The following is a 20,575-nucleotide window of genomic DNA, read 5'->3' on the forward strand; positions in this document are numbered from 1 at the left end:
ATGTATTCTATGTTACACTTCTGACAATTGTAAAAATAAGTATTGAAAATATGTTCAGAGAAGTAAACTGTATATTGCAATGAGTGTTGTCTTGAATCATGTGCTTAAAGCTGCTTTTTGAAATTTCACTGAAGTTTCTGCTAGCTTGTACTGTGTTAAGTACACGTCACATTAGCAGATACCTTTTTCTGTCTTTCAACTACTACAGAGAAAATAGCTTGGCCTCTGTGTTGTTTAAAAAAACCCAAAAAATCTCTGAGAATGACCAGTGCATGAAGTAGTGAATAATTTTAAATACTGCCACACACAGGGTTGTTTAGACAAAAGTTGTGGTGATTATATGCAATTTTGTGCTTGAATCTAATTACTTCAGCACTGTTTTGGAGCTCTCCTTGTCACTGAAGCTGGAAAAATGGCTTTGTATGTAATGTGTTCTTGCTGAAGTTAAATCAGCCTTTTTATGTATGCCTGTGCCAAAGTCTGTGGCAAATACCTTATAATGTATTCCAGTGAAATCAGTGAAGATGATATGCCATCATACTTCAGCTGTCTGGCTTTAAGAAGTAATTTCTGAAAATGATGCTTAGCTTGCTGAATCACGGTGATTGATGTGTAGTAAGACTGAAAAAAAGCTGGATGCCCTTACATTATCATTTCCAAATTTAGGGAAGAGCTTATCAGGAATGCCTAATTGTATAGTCTTTCTGGTGGAGAATGGAAGTTTACCTCAAGATAGAGTGCATAATCACTGCTGCTTGTTCTGATCTCACTTGCTTCTGAAGAGAACTATCTGAAATACATTAATTCAATTTTTAAAAAAAGTATCACTTAAACAATATAAGCATACTACATATATTTAGGTGAAAAGTGATAGCTTACTGAGTTGTATCTCTGAAGTGAAGAACATCAGATAATTAGAAATGGGATATACTTAAATAATTTACAAGCTTGGACCATAAAGAATTAATGATCAGGCACTCAGTGATTTGGAGATTTGTGAATACTGAGTTTACAGCTTTCACAGGCTTTAAATTTCTGAAAACTAATGTTTGTATTTCTTTCCACTTAAAGTATAGAAATCAACTTAATTATTTTTTAATGACACCAGAGAAGGCAGTCTTTGGGATAGGAATATTTCAGAGATTGCTTTTTCATGACAAAAATAAAAATTTTACTTAATTTATTTAAAAAATTGAATTTGCAGCTCTTTGTGATACAGTTATTTTCATAAACTGTAAGTTTGAGTTTTGCTTCTTATACTACCATTAGCTTAAGTAATGTAGTGTAGCTCTTGTAAGTTAATAACTTTTTAAAGAGATACAATTCCTGAATAAGGCAAATGCCTGTGTCAGAAAACTATCTAGCTTTTTCAGATGTTGCTCTTTATCCTGCTTTGAAAGAGTTAATGTGAAACCTGCTTGTTAGGGGTGTTTCATTACTGAGGACTTTGAGGGCTGAGCCCAAGACTTTCAGGTTCAGGTCTAGGAGGGAACATTGCTGCTTAACCGGCCCTAAGAAAGTAGTTGGGCTATTTCTGTGCTTTGCTGGCTGGTGTTGCCTTTTTCTCCACAGTAGGACACCTGGTATTTATGTGCTAGTATACATAGGTATTCCCCCAGCCCCATCCTGACCCTTGCAACCAGCACCTGTGGCATGCAGCTTGAGAAACAAAGCCTCGAGCACTGCCAGGTTAACAGATAACGGGATGGAGCCTGTAGGCCATGAACCCTAGGGAAACTAAACAAGGTGGCAGCATCGTTGCCGGCCCCCCTGCTGGGACAGGCTCCAGGAAAAAGTGTCCTCTATTGTTAAGGTATAGCTGTTGTCTGACGAGGTTTTAGGAGTTCTATTAGCATGATAAGATAGAGATGCTGCTGTGACAGCAAAACGTTGACCAATCAGATGTAGCCCACGAACACCGTATGTTTGAAAGAAAGCAGCCGTCTGCAGAGCATATAAAAAGGAATGATTCTTTACAATAAATCGACTTGCTTGCATCAAGCCGTGTCCCGTCTCTCTCCGTTGCGGCAAATTGGTGCCCCGTGTGAGGACTTGAACCGCGCCGAGCTGTGCGGCACGCTGCGACTCCCACAGAACATAGAATGAGCCACTGAAAGGAAGTGGGAAGCCTGGCCAGGAATCATCCCTCTGGAAGAGAGGTGAGCTGTGGGCAATATGGGGAATCAACTGTCTTCCCCTGAGAGAGACGTATATATGACCTTATGAAAGGTCTTCTTAAAAAGCTCGACATTGATCACATTGATCCAAGTCGGGCCCGTTATTCCGACTCCAAGGGGACCCCAAGCAGGGACCCCTCTCTCTTGTCGCCAGGATCCCGAACGAGAATATAGAGCGACTGAAATAGGAGAGCGTGAGTTCTGGAAACGGCAAAAGATGGTCATACCGGCTGCCCCAGCCTGGCGTCCACTGAGACGTGTCCTCTGACACAAGTCAGGCGGTGCTAGGAATTTAAAGGGATCTCACCGTTTAAAAGTCTCAGGACTGACTGCCCCCCAACCGAAGACTACGGAGACAAAAGTGTTGCCTCCACGGACAAGGAACCTATGGACATGGACAAGAAACCTAAGGACAGGGACAAGAATCCTACGGAGGTGAACAAGAATCCGCCTTGCCTACCATCGCATCAGGGATCCTTTTTTGTCACAGTACCCACTGCTGACACCCACATCACCCAGCGAACTCAGCGGCACATCGGTGTCTCTTGATGACCCAGAGACTCCAGAGAGACTGCTCGCCGGAGCCTGGGCACGTAAGGTTGCTTCAGAACTGGGAAAAAGTTTATGTGGGAACGAGTGGGTGGTGGAAAGAGTTACTAGCGGACCCCTGGCATGCGAGCGGAACAGGACCCTAGCGCTCGGCTGGACCCTAGTGCTCGCAGGCGGGGTCGCGCTGTGGTTCGCGTTGGGGTCAGGGCAGAAGCGGCTGCGCAGCTCCCGGGGTCGGAGAACCACCGCAGAAGTCGGAGAACTGCCCCCCACCCCCCCCACCCCATCCACCCATCCATGTGGCGTGGATGTGACAATTCGCGTCTTGCAATGTTATTTGTCTGATAGGTTGGTTTGCAGCATTCATTTGTATGTGATATCATTACATGGTTGAAATAGTGATTGCGGGAAAAAACTTAGACGTTGAAAGTTTGATTCATGAGTTAACTGCATGTGAAAAGCAAGGGGTTCCAGAGAAAATTCAAAGGAAGCCAGTGTGAAAATATTTGGATGTTCAAAAGTTGCATGAATTGTTTCATCAATCTGCTAAGGTGCTTTAGCTACAATACCACTTCTTTGTTTGCTGAGACTAAAGGGATTGCCCAGTCACCTGGACTGTCAGCAATTCGCCAGCGGCCTTGCCCCTGCCGTGAAACCTTGTGGCACAGGCACACGAGAGGTTTTGGACGGCACAAACGCGGGAATCTAGTAAACGTGTCCAATGCCATGTACCCCGTGAAATCAAAATGGACAACAGGCCAGGATATATAGCACAAACAATACAAACCTCTTTCCTATTGTGGGACATTACCTATGTTACAGGGACACCACATTGGCCTGCAGGTCAGGCCATGGTGGAACAGTGTTTTTGCGGAGAGAGAAGGACATCTCTCCAGCTGATCGATTAAACAAAGGTCTGTATGTTTTGAGTTGTTTATGTCTGCCACAGAACAGCTTGGTACCTCCAATGGTGAAATATGCAGTAGGTTTAAAAGGAGGTTTGAAAAAAAGAAAAAAAAAATGAAAAGAAAAAAAGTCAATGTCAAGTGTTAGTAAAAAACTAAATTACAGGTACTAACTTGGGGAAAGGAAATCTGGCTGTGCCATTACAGATGCCATGGATCCAGAAAAAAGCAAGCCTGTGTGAACCAGGCAGAGATCCTGATCCCAGTAACTTATGTCAAGTGTTCCAACTGCAGCCACAATGCACTATGAGTTTTGCTGCGGGACATATTGAACTAACTAACAGTCTTTGAAATATGTTTGTATTTGTGGTAAATGAAAATTAGGGAAATGGTGATTTCTGCACAGCCTAAGAACACAGACTGCAATGGGTGGTGCCTGCACGAAAACGTGAGGCTGATGTTATCTGACTCCTGAAACTGTCAAGACACTTAGCTGCAGATGTGGATTCTGTAAGACTTTACAGAATCAAGCAGCAACTGATTTTTGTTGCTGGCTCACAGACATGGTTGTGAAAATTTTGAAAGGCATGTGCTGCATGAATGTGTCCACTCTCTGTCAATTCATGTGAGCATTCAGAAATTAATAGATCAAACAGAAAAGATACAAGAAAATGGATTCTTTGGATTGGACAATTGGTTTCATGAGTGGGGAATTTCAAGATGGATATTGTCAATGGTCAAATTTGGATTACATAGTCCCTGAAAGAAAGCATGCCGTCTTCAGAGCATATAAAAAGGAATGATTCTTTACAATAAATTGACTCTTGCTTGCATCAAGCTGTGTCCAGTCTCTCTCCATCGTGGCAAGCACCCATACAGGACGGAAGACTAAAGATGAGAGTGTGACTGTATCTTAGAGATGTGGTTAAAGAAAACAAAGACAGACAGACGTCCTTCAGGTTTTTCAAAGGGAAGGGTAAAGAGGCATCTCCAGCCCTGTCAACTACAGGTATCAAAGGGACAGGATTCATCTTCTCTTCCTTGTATTTCACATCCAGTGCTAACAGATCTTGCTTTTGGTTACGTCTCTATTTTCGCTTTCTCAGAGCACTCCAGTGGCTGCTGAGGCATTTTCCACAAAGTTGGGGTTACAGTGGCAGAAGCAAATCATAATTACCCCACCCAAGGCTGGCACTCAGTTTTCTACACACTGGCTTGTCGTTTTCTGACATGTCTGAGTAACATACTTTTGCTGTTTAATATATTACCAGAGATATGATATGTTTGTGTTCTGGTCATAAAATTTTCTGCCCTTGAAGGGAAAATTTGCTGAAATGGGAGACAATGGTAAAAATAGCAAGGCAATGCTAAGACATTTCATGGCAGATGGGTTTCTCGTCTACTAGCAGTAAAATGAATCTCTTTCTTAGTGTTATTATGGCAATCCACCATCACAGTTATTTTTTTTTTTTCTCAGGCTGTCAAATGTAAACTCTTAATAGTGAATGTATAGACCTGTGGTTGAATTTATACCACAGCTCACAGATCTTTGCTAAAAAAAAAAATCCTTTTCCTTGTGCATCACGACCCAGGAACCATGAAATCCAAATGCCTTTTTGTATGCATCAGTGGCAGGATATTTTTCTGAATTTGGTCCTATAGCCCAAAAGAATTTTACTTTTTTTTTTTTAAGAGAGAAGATGTATGCTTGTAGAGTTAAAAAAAAAAAAAAATCCCAATCTTCAACTTGAATAAGATAAGCAAATAATTTGAAATGTTCACTGCTAATTTAATGTCTATTTTTTTTATCCAGAGACCACATAATCTATTCTCTCAAAAAATATTACTGTTTAGGGATGCGTTCTGTGCAACTGAACACTGATGCTTTCAGTTGTGACTTTATCAGTGTCACTCTGTATTAGCATTCACTTATCAGTCTTGTGAAAAAACACTGGCGCAGCAGTTCGACGTCTAAAGTTATCTAGTAAAGCTGTGCCTCGGCAAAGCCTGTAAATACTTTGAATCCTATTTTTAGGTATGTGTGTGACTCATCTGCTTAAAGTTAAGCGTGCTTGTTTAAGTTCTGCACAGAGCTGGGCCAGAGGGGTACAGGCAGAATGAACTTGCTTACACTGCCCTACCAGTGTGCTTTCCTCTTGATAAGTAAAGGTGTCTGGACGCACTAGAGGCCATGGAAGAATTGACTTCACAGTAGCATTTGTGAAGGCTCCGTGCTTAGGTGTGCAGATTCTCTATTTCTACTGAGACGACTGACTAGTGCATTTTTAGTGTTAATTTTATTACAGTCATGTGCACACAAGTTAGCTGTTGGTTAAACAAGACTGTACCTGGGTATTTCTGTGTATTGTAGTGAATTGTTTGCTGTGTGTTTTGTTTGGGATTTTTTTTTTAAACAACTAATACCATTAGAATGAGATGCTTGAGGGGTGTGTGGGGTTGTTTTTTTGTGTCTTTGAATGCTTTAAAGGTTGAAATAAATAACCTCTTTTTAAGCTAATTTTTTATTATTCTTTTTTTACTCAAGGAAGAGATACCACACATGTTTCTAAATGTTCCTGGTTACCTTACTTGAAAAAGTCTAGATCTTGCCCTGACCTAAAACAGCTCTTCTGAAATGCTATTTTTTACTTTAGTCCTTGTTTCATCCCCATTTATTAGCTTTCCTGCATCATTTGGATAGCTACTGGTTGATAGTATATAGGTTTATAGGAAATGAAAACAAATCTGCTTCTGTGGTGAGTCTTTTTTGGAATAGGTTTTGAAACATACTACATGCTTCATTGTTCTGATGAACTTCAGTGCTTCTTTTTTTTTAATAGTAGTAGTATACTGGGAGTCATAGTGTTGTATAGCGGTGTTAATTAATACTCCTGCTCTGCATAAGAGAATTTTATAGCCCTTGAAGCAAGTGTTGTGTTACTGTATTTGCTTTCAAGCTTTTTCTACTAACCAGAGTGAATTCTAGAAGCAGAGTTGCTCCTTTGACCTTGATACTGTTTCCCCAGAGATACCCAGAATTGTGACCTGCCCGCATAGGATTTGTGATTTCTCTCCAGGAATGTAGAGACAGGCTTTGCTCCTATAGCTGTGTCAGCTGACTGGGGATGAAGAACTGATGGGGCATGGGGCCTTAATCATCCTTGGGAGGTGAGAACTCGTAGGTCTAGGAACCGGTCAGTTGCCTTTACTAGTTGCAGCTGCCAAATAAAGGAGGCAATAGCCAGGTTTCCTGGAAGCAGCTTTTACAACTTTCAGCAGAGAACAGCTATGAAAGAAGATACATTAGCAATTTATCTACACAGAGTGTAGTGGAGGGCCTGGAGATTCACTTAACAAGAGGGATAATAAGAACAGTATAATGCTTAGGTATGTACTAGAATTTATCCCTTGTCAGAGAAGAGCTTAGGAAGAAAACTTTTTAAAGTGACTGTTTTTAAGGGCTGACTTTGTGGTGGCCAGGCTGTTTCTGATAGATGGCTGGATTTTCAACAGTAGCTACCTGTATTACATTGGAGAATTGCATATCTACCTAGTCTTTTTATTCAGCAACTCTTTTTCTGTAGCGTAGTACAGGAACTGTAAAACCAGGTCATAATAAATAAATAAAGAACAAGGAATCACAGATTTTATGGTGCGGAAAGCATGCTTTATTTTAAATGCATTTTAAAATGAAGAACTATCTCAAGGAGGTTCAACAGCTATCAAGATCTATTTCTACATTAGGAGAACTAAAGCAAGTTGAAGTGCAGGGCGGTATTTGATGTTGTAACAACAGTTTGTTTACAAACTGTGGTTCATTGCTTAGTTGCCCGGAAGTGACTACTGGATGTCTACTACTACCACACAAACTCAATCACTGCACCCTACGAACCTCCGAGAGGGGGGTACTGCTGCTGCACCTGAGTACCTAAATAGCTTCGTTGATTAAGAGGATGGCCAGGTGATGTTACTTTTTTAAAGCTATTCAGGCAGTCAGTATGTCAGAAACAGTACGCAGACAGTGGGTGAACAAAGTGCTGGCCGCTTGCACTTTGTCCAAAAATTGTCAGTCAGGTATGGAAATTATGACATAATCAGATCCAACGTAAAACATTAAAGCAATGCTTACAGGAGGGTAATTGCAAACATCACCAATGCCTTACATTTCTGATTCAACATAAATGTTTGTGCACGTATAAAATACTATGCACAGTATCATCTCTTAGGTGTAGGTAATCTTCAACAGGGAGCCTCTCTACCTGTTGAGGCATTCTTAGACATCAACAATGAGTTGAGGCGCAAAAATTAGTAAAATGTTGAGCAGGGTAGTCGTTTTCTAGGAAACTTTCTCCTACCAACTGTTAGTTCCAAAAGTTACGTTTCAAAATGTCATAAAATAAATGGTACAAAACTTCATAACCGTTAACTTCGGCTATATACAGTATGTACATGTCAGTGAAAAAAGTGTTTAAAATCTTAGGTCGATAATGACTATAAGTCATAATGTATAGCTCTGGACTTTGTCTCATTCAGGTAGGTACAAAAATATTTTTTTTTTTATATTTACAGATCAGATATTTCAGTCCATATATGAATCACTTGTAAAAAGACAAGTGTAAATAATACAGATCAAGCTCTCTAAATTGATCGAATATTAATATTCACAGTGGCAGAATCTGTACCGAATTCGTTTCCTAAATTCAGGGTATATAGTCCACCGTCATTCTTCTGGACATCCATGATGATCAGGGTGGTAAGATCTTCAGAGGTTTCAATGTGGAATCTGCCTTGCTGGTCCTCACTGGTAATTTTTCTTCCTCTGCAATACCATGTTATTTCAGGAGCAGGTTCACCCGAAAAGGCACAGGATAGCGTGAGAACTTTTCCTTCATCAATGCTGATATCAGATGGGAGAGCTTCAATTTTGGGTGGTATTCCTTTACAAAACAGGAGAAGAAACATCAAGTTAGGATATTTCCCGAAGCCATGCAGCAGGTTTACTCTGAAGACTACTGCAGGATATTTGAAGCACTAACTCTACCAGTAATTGTATTGCTCACCTCTCAGACCTGATTTAAGCATTTTACTAGTTGAACTCTCCAGTTGAGCCATACTAGATTTCCCCACAATACTGCTGGAGCTCATCTCTACAAAGGATTCTTTCATGGAGGACATGCTTTTGGCAGACATGCTTGCAAATTTCATTTCAGTCATGCTGCTACTGCTGAAACTGCTGAATGAAGCCTCTTGTTTAGAAGAAGCCATTTGAAAGGACTGGGAAGAAAAACTTTCGTGCATGCTTGCGTCGCCACTTGTCTTCAATACTACCTCTTTTGGAGGTTCTTCAATGAGAGCTGAGGAGCATCGCGAACATAGAAGGAAAAACCAACAACGTCACATTAACGAAGTCATGCAGTTCTGTATGGTTAATTTTACAGAAATGAAGACACAGCATAGTTTGCTTTAGGTAGAAAACTGCAGTGAAGTATAAGGTTATTTATAGTATTTTGATTCAAGATGTCCAAATCACAACCAGTAATTTATAAAGGAAACAATTAGGGAATGGAGCTGTTACTAGTATGTTTGAGTGTGAAGGAAAAACATACTTAAGAAGGAATAGGTTGCCACACAACATTTCCTATTAGAACTGTTACTAGAATTAGCCACTAAGAAATTGGGTGTGTTCAGTTCATGTTTGTAGAAGTTGTAAATGATTTTCAGTTTCTTACAAGCACAGTATAGGAAACTTTGTATTTCACTGCATTGTTCCGTAGCAATAAAAGACAACAGAAAAGCTCAATCACCACAGCTTTCCTTTAAACCCAAGCACAGTCATACAAGCACATCATAGCAACCCACTGACTAGGAACTGAAATATGTTACAGACAATAAATACTAAACCCTGGTCAGTTACAGCTAAGTTACCATTAAAAAAAAAAAAAAATCAAACCAAAACCTGTGGAATTTGTTTTACTGGAACAGATTCTGTTAATGAATGAGGAAGGAATAATTGCTAGCACCACTGTCTTACCGCAGTCATCCTAAAAGGAATGCTTATAGCCTTCTTTTAACATAGAATCATAGAATGGATTGGGATGTAGGGGGCCTTTAAAGCTCATGTAGTTCTGATCCTCCTGCCAGGGACAGGGACACCCTCCACTAGCCCAGGTTGCCCAAAGCCCCATCCAACCCAGCCTTGAACGCTGCCCCGGAGGGGGCAGCCACAGTTTCTCTGGGCAGCCTGTGCCAGGGCCCCACTACCCTCACAGAGAAGAATTTCTTCCTAATGTTTAATCTAATTCTACCCTCCTTCAGTTTAAGGCCATTACCCCTCATCCTATCACTACCTGCCCTTGTTAACAGTCTTGAGCTTTCCTGTAGCCACTTCAGGTACTGCTGTAAGGTCTCCCCAGAGCCTTCTCTTCTCCAGCCTGAACTAGCTCAATTCTCTCAGTCTGTCCTCATAGGAGAGGTGCTCCAGCCCTCTGATCATCTTTGTGGCCCTCCTCTGGAGTCATTCCAACAGGTCTGTGGCCTTGATATGTTGAGGACCACTGAGCTGAACGCTACTCCAGGTGGGGTCTTATGAGAGCATCTGTTGATGTAACAGAGCATCTGGGTGTTCCTCTGTGGGTATTGTAAAGATTTCTAATCCTGTTTTAATTTTACATATACAATATACAAAAGAAATAGGTAGCTGTTAAAAATACCTGAATTAAGATTACCAGTGTCTTTTATCACCAATCATTTTAGTAGACACATCATCACAGCAGGAAAAGTTGTGATTAGTCCGAACAAAAGAGATGGAGAACAAACTTACGGAGTACAGTTAAAGATGCTGTAGCAGAGCACTGCCCATGGTAATTTTTTGCTTTGACTGTGTATTTTCCACTGTCATTCACTGCTGCATTTCGAATCTCAAGAGAATACATGTTTTTAGAGCGTGTCACTCTGATGTGCGATGAAACAGCAATCTGAGGAGGGGGAAAAATGATTTAATGAATATCAGTTTTATGAATAATGCTAATTTTTCAAGTAAAGATATTAAATAAATACTTACAGGTTGATTGTTCTTAAACCACTCAATTTCAGGAGAAGGATCCCCAGAAACTTCACAGGTGAACAGTACATCTTGTCCTTCGTTGACATTTTGAGACTTAGGCTGAATGATAAATGCTGGTTCCTTGGAGTGCTCTTTAGAAAAGGTCAGAACATACTGGCATTTAATAATGCCTTCATCAGTTTTACCCTCACAGGTGAGTATACCTTCATCTTTGTTACTAGCCTTTTTGATAGTTAGTGTGTGATCACTTCCAGAAACACCATATCTGTAATCATCTGAATTTCTCAGTTCCATTCCATTCAGCACCCATTTTACTTCAGCTGCACCAGGAATGTTGGCCTTCAATGTCACTTTCTGCCCTTCAGACACCGTCATTTTAGTTGAAGAAGTTTTAATTTCTGCTTTCAGTTGTTTGACATCTTCAGTAACAATTGACTTTTTAATGACTTCTTGAACTGCTGCTTTTTCTTCAGTTGCCACTGCTGATTTCTTCTGTGCAGAAACTGTGAGCACTTCATCTTCTTTCTGAACTGATTTATGAGTTTCAGATACACCGCTTACCTGGGAATAGATATTTTTAAATACTTGGCCAGTAAACTGGAAGTTAGTTTTTGAAGCACCTCCTTCCCCAATAATTTCACAGGTGTATTCTCCTTTATCAGATTCCATGAGATCATAGATTTTGAGCTCATAGGTGCCATCTGCTGCATAATGAAACTTGAAATGATGATCTTCTTTCAGTTTTTTGCCATCTTTATACCAAGCCACTTCTCTGACACTTAAAACACTGCTTTCAACGGCACAGGATAACTTCACTTTATCTCCAAGAGTTTCTGCTTTGAGATGCTGTTTTATCTTTGGTGGAGAAGCAGTAGGTAATTGTACTTTCTCTGCTGGTACTGTTTTGTCTACAGGAGGTGACTTTGCTTTCGGGGGGCTGCTGATGGGTTCAGGAGATTTCACTCGTTTAGGAGACTTAACTGGTTCCGGAGACTTTACACGAGGCTCGGGAGATTTGATTTTCGGAGGTGATGTCATTGTTTTTTCTGGAATTTTTGTTCTTTGAATGGTCAAAGTAAAATGTGCTTCCTGTCTTCCTTCAGAGTTTTCCACCACAACAGTATAAGTTCCTTCATCTGACATCTGGACCGATGAAATTTCAAAGGTAGACTTGTACTGTGTTCGCATTACTTGGAAGCGCCTTGAAGAAACAATGGGCTGACCAGCACGGAACCATGTTATTGTTGGTGCTGGTTCACCATCAACATCACAGGAAAATCTTGCAGTCTCCCCTTCAGAAACTGTGATTGACCGTGGTTTTGTAAGGATCGTTGCTGGTAGAGTGCTTTTAAATGCCTTGTGCACAGTCCTTTCTTCTAATGATTTTTCTTCAGCTGCAGTGATCTTTTCTTCAGAAGCAGCATAGTGTTCATATGATAAAAGTGATTCTCTTGTGGCTGACATTTCTGATTTTACCTCTCTTAGTGAGGAACTTGCTTCTGTAGCGGATGCTTTCTTAAATGAGGAGACTGCATATGCCTCTGTTTTTGTCAAGTCAGGTAAAATGGACCTTGGTACTTCTTCATCTCTGCGTTGGGAAGAGTATGTAGTGTAATCTCCTCCAGTAACATCTAGTGTTGCATAATCAGAGCATTCCCCTTTGTAGTTTGTGCATACAGCCCGGTATGTTCCACTGTCGTCAATGTGACAGTCAAGAATCTCCAGAGTTAATACACCGCTGGTATTACTAAAATGTATCTTGCTGCTCTCCTGGAGCTCAATACCATTATGGTACCACTTCACTTCAGCAGTTGGTTTTGACTGAACATTTAGAATGAACCTGGTATTATGGCCACATGGTACCCGGTGTGAGCGCATTCTCAGGGTGATGCGAGGAGCATGGTCAAGCGTGAAGGGCTGCTGAGTCAGAACTTCATATTTCCTTTCCATAGTTTTCTGAGTTTTCAAAGCAGATTTCATGGACTCGTATCTAGAAAATATATCAAATCTTGCCATCCTCTCAAACCGAGAGAGCGATCTTTCAGTAGAAACTGGGCTAGGTGAGCGTGGTCGAGTTCTCTCTGGTGTTGGGGATCTTCTCTCAATTTCTTCAGGAGGCCGTGAGCGGGGTCGAATTAATTCAGATACAGGACGCATCAACTCAATGTAAGTTGGAGAAAGAGATCTTCTTCTCCTTAGTAATCTAGAGGGAGGTGAAAATTCCCTGTGAACATGTTGCACCATTTCTATTTCTTCTTCTTCTTCTGATGTGATCTCAGTTATTTCTCTCTCCCTCCTTCTCCTGAGTCTACTCTTTTCCTCTTCTGCCATATATTCGAGTTCACTCCTGTATTCAGACAGTCGTTGAGCAGTGCCAACAGGGCGGAGCAATTCTTCATCCTCTCTTTCATCCATTATTCTTTGCTTTTGTTTAGGTGGTCTGTAGGCAGCCCTGTCATGGCGTTGTCGAAGCTCAGCATAGGTTGCACTGGTCTCAGCTTTAGTTGGGATGTGGTAACTTGAATATCTCAGCTCTCTTTTTCTTTCTTCCTCTGAACTGACCTGTGTTCCTGCAGTAGAATACCGAAGAGCAGACAATTCAAAGCGTGGGGGGCTTCTACTTGGTGGGGAAGCAGAGAAGCCTAACTCCAGCTCTTCTTCAAGGCGCAGCCTTTCCTCTTCGGTTCTCTTCATGGCTAAATAGTCATCAATAGGCAGGAGTAGCTCCTCATCAGACAAGTCACCAAGTGATCGCCTTCTTGGTCTGTAGTAATATTCATAGTCTGGTGATGGGGTATGCCGCCGTGCTGGTCTCACAGTTTCAAGATCATCTTGTGTAAGCTTTGGTATGCGCCATTTAGGTTTATACTGATCAGAAATGCGTGGCAGTGGCATCACATAGAATTGCTCCCACCTGGAAAGACGTATGCGTTTCTGGCGTTTCTGAACAGTTCTCTCCATTTTTCCTGGCATTTCATACTGGTCTCGCAGCCTCTTGTACCACTTCATGTCTGACAGAGGCACAAAGTGTTTAATGTTCTGGTCTTCCTCAAGAGTAGTGCGTGCATGTTTGCGAGGCTCTGGGACCTCATAGGGCATACGAAGTCTTCTTTCTTCCTTCTTTTCTTCTTTCTTGATTTCATATTCACCTTTGACAGTTTTAGTGCTAACAGCCGGTTTGTATAAGATAGCAGCTTCTCTGAGAGCCTCTTGTGCAGTTTGTGTCAGTGGAACTGCTTCAACGCCAGAAAGGATTTCTGCCATTCGTAAGGTCTTGTCAATTTGCCTCTGTACATGTTTCTCCCGCTCTTCTTCAGTCTTGTACTCACGCTTTACATATTTCACGCGTTCAACTTTTAGGTAAGCTTGACAGCTTGTAGATCCAGCACTGTTTGTAGCAGTAACTCTGTAATAACCGCTGTCTTCTGGTAAAGTATCTCTAATATGCAAAGCGTAATAATCTAAACCTTCATGAATTATATCAAAGTTAGGACCAAAGGATAGAGGTTGACCATCTTTCTCCCATTTCAGTGTCGGTTTGGGTACACCAGATACCCTGATTTCAAAACTGACACTTTGGCCTTCTTGACATTCAGCATTTGCCAGCAGTCTTTTAAACATTGGCCTTAGTGTGGCATCTGCTGGAGGTGGATGTGGAATCACAGTCAGCTTAGCTTTGCAGCTATCTTCACCATATTTATTGCGTGCCACAATACTGTATTCAGCATCATCCTCTTCAGTGACATTATTGATGACAAGTTGATAAAGACCCTTGTCTGATTCAAAAGTATACTTCCTATCATCATCACCAGGTTTGATTTTCTGGCCTGATTTGAACCATGTTAAGCGAGGTTCTGGGTGAACTGTTATAGTCACTCCAAACCTGACATTTTCTCCAACATATGCGGTGCGGTTATACAAAGGCAGAGTGAATTCTGGTGGACGCTCTAATAGTCTCATAGTATCAACCCGTCGTTTCACTTTCCTAACAGTTCTGCATCTGTAGTGGTCAGAAATTTCTCTCACACCTTTAACAAAAAGTTCTGCATAAGAGCTGTCTTCACCATAGTCGTTTACTACCTTGCATCTGTAGGTGCCATCATCGGATTTAGACACATCTTTGACATACATGGTCGCCACACCTTCTTCGTATTTGATTTCATATTTCTCACTGCTTTCTAACTGCCTCATACCAAAGTACCATGTGACTTGTGTGGACTGATCGTAGTTTTCAATCCGACATACATACTTGGCATGCCCTCCTTCTTCTGTAACAGTATGTTTTATCTGCCCAGCAATGGGACCAATGTCTATTGGTGCAACTTTAACTTTTGCTACTGTTACACCTTTCTGAGATCTAATCGCGCCTCCACAGGAAATGCGGGCTACTGACACAACTGTGTTCCACTCCTTCTTTACTAGAGTTTGGTAGTAACGCCTGTGCCTCAAGGTCTTGATTGCTTTAGTGCTGGTCTTTTCTGTCTGCTGTTTTAGCCACACATGGTTAAGCGCTTCAGCAGCAGTCATGCGAGCTTTTCTTTCCTTTACTAGTAGGCGATCAATGAAGTCCATGGCCTCAACACTTATGTCCTTGAATGCTTCATCATCAAAGTTGTATTCAGCGTTCAGAATATTTTCAATAACTTGTTGGTTTGTTTCAGCAATGAAAGGATTAATGCCGCTAAGAAGTATGTATGTTAAAGCACCAACTGACCACATGTCAGTAGCTGTGCTGACCAAATCATGATGATGTACTTCAGGTGCATAGTATTCAGGAGAAGTGAACTGGAGTCTAAAGCTGTCTCCAGGCTTCAATTGCCTAGCTTGACCAAATTCAACAATTTTAACTACAGAGCTTCTTCTTGTGAAATAAATAATATTGTCTGGTTTAATATCAAAATGTCCAATGCTGTGACGGTGTAAAAATTCTAGTGCATCACAGACCTGGCGTACATAACTTATTATTTCTCTTTCATTCAGCTCAAATGAAGCTGTGGTGATCCTTTCAAAGATATCAACTCCAGAAATGAATTCAAAGATCATGACCAATTCTTCTAGGCTCTCAAATGATTCATGAAGATACAGGATATTTCGGTGCCTAGCAATGTTTAGGATGGAAATTTCTTTCTTTACCAAAACTTGGTCAGCACCCTTTACTTTGACAAACTTGGCCAGGTAAGTCTTTTTTGAAGCTGCCTCAACGCAGCGGTGTGCAATGCCAAACTGCCCACGCCCAAGCTCTTCCGCAATCATATATTTGTCATAGAGTTCCTTTGTAGAATAGTGAGCTGCTTTAACTGTGGTGACTTCTCTGGTCTCATCAACTTCTTCATCGTAGTTCATTACTCTGGTCTTATCTTCCTTTGTTATAATTGGATCAGTAGGTTCAGAAGGTTGGCTTTGGCCAAACTTGTTTTCTGCGATTACACGGAACTGGTAGGTGGTCTTGCCAAATAGGTTCACCACCGTGTATCGAGTCTCACGAGCTTGTGCAACACGAATCCATCGCTCTGCTGTTGTAGCACGTTTCTCAATAATGTAGTTTATGATTCTGCTTCCACCATCAGTAGCTGGTTCATTCCAGGTTAAGTTGACTGAATCCCTTGAAATGTCAGTTACCTTCAGACCTCTTGGTGGATCAGGGACATCAGCCACATCTAATTCAACTGTTTTTTGATCAATTCCAAATCTGTTTTTGGCACAAACAATGTAAAACCCTGCATCTTTTCTGTCAACACCATTTGGGAAAACAAGAGATGTGAATGATCTCGTAACAATGACTTGGTAGTGCCCGTTAGTATCGATGAGGTCTTGTCCCTTCTGCCATGTGATCACGGGGTGAGGCTTGCCACTAAATGGAATCTTGATGCTCACTACTTCCCCTCGGAGGGCGTGAACAGCTCCCATGCCTTCCAGGTTTTTGGGCAAGTGAATCTTTGCAGGAACTGAAATAGAAAGAAAAAAAACCAAACAATGCATGACCAAAAGCACATGAGAAGAGCACCAATTGTCTAAATATCCAAAGCTTAAAAAGAATTTGTCTTAGGAATAAAGACCCCCCCTCATTCACCTTCCACGTCCAAAGAGGCAGTGCCAGACACAGATCCTCCTTGGTTGGTAGCTCTAACTTGATATACTGTGGCATCATCATCTGTTACATTTGTGATGACCAGCTGGTGATATCCACCCTTGAATTCTTGTATCTTGATCTTTTCACCATCTGGCATGATTTCTTTGCCCTGTCTGTACCACTTGACAATTGGTTTAGGATGACCAGTGACTTTGCAGACAAATGTGGCATTAGCTTGAAACTTCACATTTAGATTCCTTAGTTCTTCCTTGAAATGTGGAGCTTGAATTGGTACATCAGATTTTGGAATGACTGGTTGTGATACTTCACTCCACTCACTTTCACCACCAAGATTTTCACATTTTACACGGAACTCATATTCAAGACCTTCAATAAGATCTTTCACAGAATAGACAGTTTCACGAATTTCATCTGTTGTTACAGAAATCCACTTGTTTTGTTTTTTCTCACGCTTCTCAAGGTAGTAAGTTCTAATCTTTGCACCGCCATCACTTGCAGGTGGCTTCCATGAGACAACACAAGAATCCTTTGTGACAGCACTTGCTACTGGCTGACCAGGTTGTCCTGGTTTTTCTGTAAAGAATAAAAGGTTCAAAAACTGAAGTGAGCTTGCCTTAATAATTACAGGCACATACAGAAATTACTATTTGGGCATCCACTTACCAAATGGAGGCTTCATAACAACAATTGATGAAACTTCTAGTGCTTCACTGATGCCATAAGTATTCTGAGCAGAAACACGGAAATAGTAGCCTGCGTTTTCAGTTAGGTTAACAATTCTACAGGTTGTGCCTGAAATGCTTGAAGATACAAGTTGCCATTCTGTTCCTTCCTTGGCTTCACGTTTCTCTATGATGTAATTTGTTATCATAGCACCTCCATCATCTTCTGGTGGTTTCCAGCTTATCACCACAGAATTTTTCAGTATGGACTCTATAACAATTGGCCCTACTGGTTTATCTGGCTTATCTGTGAAAGTAAAAGCATGATATTGTTACGTTTTTTTGTCAGTAAATATTTGAGAAAACACTAAAAAAAATACTGAAAATAAAATTAATTACCTTGTATTTCCACATTAAGTACAGTGTCAACCGTTCCAAATGTGTTACTGAGTTGCACTTTGTACTTCCCAGCATGAGTCTTGTGCTGGACATTCTTAATAGCAAGATGAGTATAATGCTCTGTGTTCTCAATAGTAACCGTTTCTGATCCTCTCAAAGGTTTGTTGCCGTGGAACCAAGTTATTGCTGGTACTGGTCGGCCAATATACACAACATGAAGGCGGAGGGTGCCACCTGCACCCGCGTAGTATTTCTCTTTCAGTGGGAAACCAGGATGGAATTGAGGAGGAGCTTGCAATAATAGCTTCCCACTGGTTTCAATTTCTCCAACATCATTGGTAGCCGTACAAGTGTAGAGACCTTCATCTTCTTGTTCATCTGTCATTACTGTCAGTGTATGGTTGCGTCCATCAGATGACATTTTGTATTTCCGGCTTTGCACTAGTTCTTTCCCAAAGCGGTACCATTTAATATCAGGCAAAGGTCTCCCAACAATCTGGCATGTCAGCTGAGCTGCTTCACCCAGTTTAGTTGTAACATCCTGCATTTCTTTTCTTATGGCAGGTGCTTCTCCAGCTGTGACAAAGAAAGTAGAAAGAAAGGAAAAAAAGATTGCTATGAAATTTTCCTCTATGACTATGCTAACGGAAATTAATTTTTCATTTATACTTTTGCCTCTTACACTTGAAAGACTGTGCTTTAGGACAGTCGTGTTGGCAAATAACGTGTAAAACAAATAGGCAGCATGCTACCTGCAGTCCTGTGGTTTACAGCACAGCAAATCACAACAGTATCACAGCGAATATGACAATATACTTTTGCTTACATGTTAATTTAGTTTTCACTGCCATAGCAGTCCTTCGAGGCCGGCTGAGGCCAGTCTGATTTTCTGCAAAAACACGGAACTCATATTCTGTAGCCTCTAGTAAACCTCCTACTGTAAACTGCCTGTCCTTGATGCGTTCTTTACTGCATTTTTTCCAGGTGCTTTCTCCAGACTGGCGATATTCAACCCAGTAGCCAAGGATCTCTTTGCCACCATCACTCTCAGGTCGTTCCCACTCTAACGTTATGCTGTCCTTAGATACAGAAGTGATCTCAATTTCTCCAGGTTGGCTTGGTTTGTCTGAAAGTTAAAATAGATGCAGAAAATAAATTCCTCTCTAAATGGCACTAAGTTGCTCTTAAGAAGATCTGCTACTGCAAACATTTTCTTACCAAATGGATCCTTGCATACAACTGGTTCAGAAGCAGGACTTGCTTCACTTTCACCAATGTCATTTTGAGCAATGATACGGAATTGGTATTCAGCATCTGGAACAAGTCCTGTGACTGTGTACATTGTAGTGGTAATCTGTGTTTTATTATGCCGGACCCATTTATCTGTAGATGTCTCTTTACGGTCAATATAGTAGCCAGTTACACGAGACCCACCATCATCTTTAGGTCTAGACCAGGACAAGTTGACAGAACTCTTTGTAACATCAAGCACTTCAGGTGGGTTGTTTGGAGGCTCTGGAGGATCTGTTAAAAATTATAATAGTAAATATAATAGAAATAATAGTGACGTAGCATTCAAACATTTGCATAATGTACTGCACTTTTAGAACCACAATGAAATTTTAATTTTAATTTTTTTAAATCTAAAAAAGGACTTACTCAGAGGTGTCTTTGGCACTGCTGGTTCTTCAGATTTGAGAGACTTGCTAATACCAAAGTGGTTTTCAGCAGAAACACGGAAGTGGTATTCCACATTTTCTTTGAGCCCTTTCACCACTAGTGATGTTCCTTTCACTCTAGAGTCAACAGTGTACCAGGCAGTCTTTGGTACTTCTCGTCTCTCAACAATATAGCCTAGGATATCTGCACCACCGTCATCTGTAGGAGGTCTCCAGCTTACTCTGACAGAACGAGCTTGTATATCATCATACTCGAGTGGCCCTTCTGGTGGATTTGGAATGCCAATCACTCTGACTTTAATATACACAGCTTTTTTGCCACACTTGTTTTCCAGTGCCAAATCATAGGTGCCTGAATCTTCTCTTTCTGCATCTTTGATCACAAGTTCTGTGTGAGTGTCAGAAGTTGCAATCATGGCCCTCTTGCTGATGTCATGTCCTTCTTTTGTCCATTTGCATATTGGGATGGGCTTACCCTTAATGGGTATTGTAAGCCTGATAACTCCACCTTGTCTCACCATGAGACCTTCCTGGTATTTTTCATCAAGTTCGTAGTCAGGATATTCTGTAAACAAAATGAACATGTCATGCTATGTCTGTTTTACAGATGATATCATACCTGCTTAAAGCAAATATTTTTTTAAGACACCTTTCAATAAGAATTAAGTGTCTTACCAAGCATTTCTGTTACTTTGACTGTTCCTGGCACTTCAGCAGGTTCTCCTGGCCCACCAGCATTACAGGCTAGCACACGGAATCTGTACTCTGCACCCTGGGGGAGATGTGTCAAGGTATATTCACGAATCTTGGTTGGCGTGGTATTGCATTTCGTCCATTCAAATTGATCAACCTTCTGCATCTCAATTAAGTAGCCAGTAACTTTAGAACCACCTTCATCTTCTGGTGGACTCCAAGCCAGGGAGACAGATGTTCTTGTAGTATCGGTGACTCTTGGATTTTGAGGTTTACCTGGAGGAGCTGGAAGAGAAGATCAGATAGGGGAGTGGGATCTTTTGTTATGAATATGTAAAAGATGTAACACATACTAAC

The 20,575-nt window shown here is 41.1% G+C and overlaps 1 protein-coding gene across 1 annotated transcript in view; it reads right to left on the bottom strand.

Annotated features, from left to right (window-relative positions):
- Positions 1-7,276: 7,276 nt before the first annotated feature.
- The window catches only part of TTN (titin), a 239,952-nt gene continuing 226,653 nt past the window's right edge, over positions 7,277-20,575 (bottom strand). Inside the window, exons 295-305 of the mRNA XM_084264549.1 lie at positions 20,201-20,503; positions 19,506-20,090; positions 19,065-19,370; positions 18,673-18,972; positions 17,847-18,422; positions 17,449-17,754; positions 16,765-17,358; positions 10,692-16,639; positions 10,452-10,605; positions 8,692-8,985; positions 7,277-8,568 (exon numbers count right to left, since the gene is read on the bottom strand). Coding sequence (XP_084120675.1) covers positions 8,270-8,568; positions 8,692-8,985; positions 10,452-10,605; positions 10,692-16,639; positions 16,765-17,358; positions 17,449-17,754; positions 17,847-18,422; positions 18,673-18,972; positions 19,065-19,370; positions 19,506-20,090; positions 20,201-20,503 — 9,665 coding nt within the window. The 3' untranslated portion in view covers positions 7,277-8,269. The remainder of the gene's footprint in view (positions 8,569-8,691; positions 8,986-10,451; positions 10,606-10,691; positions 16,640-16,764; positions 17,359-17,448; positions 17,755-17,846; positions 18,423-18,672; positions 18,973-19,064; positions 19,371-19,505; positions 20,091-20,200; positions 20,504-20,575) is intronic.

This window comes from Gallinula chloropus, assembly GCF_964237585.1.
Source record: "Gallinula chloropus genome assembly, chromosome: 5".
NCBI lineage: Eukaryota > Metazoa > Chordata > Aves > Gruiformes > Rallidae > Gallinula > Gallinula chloropus.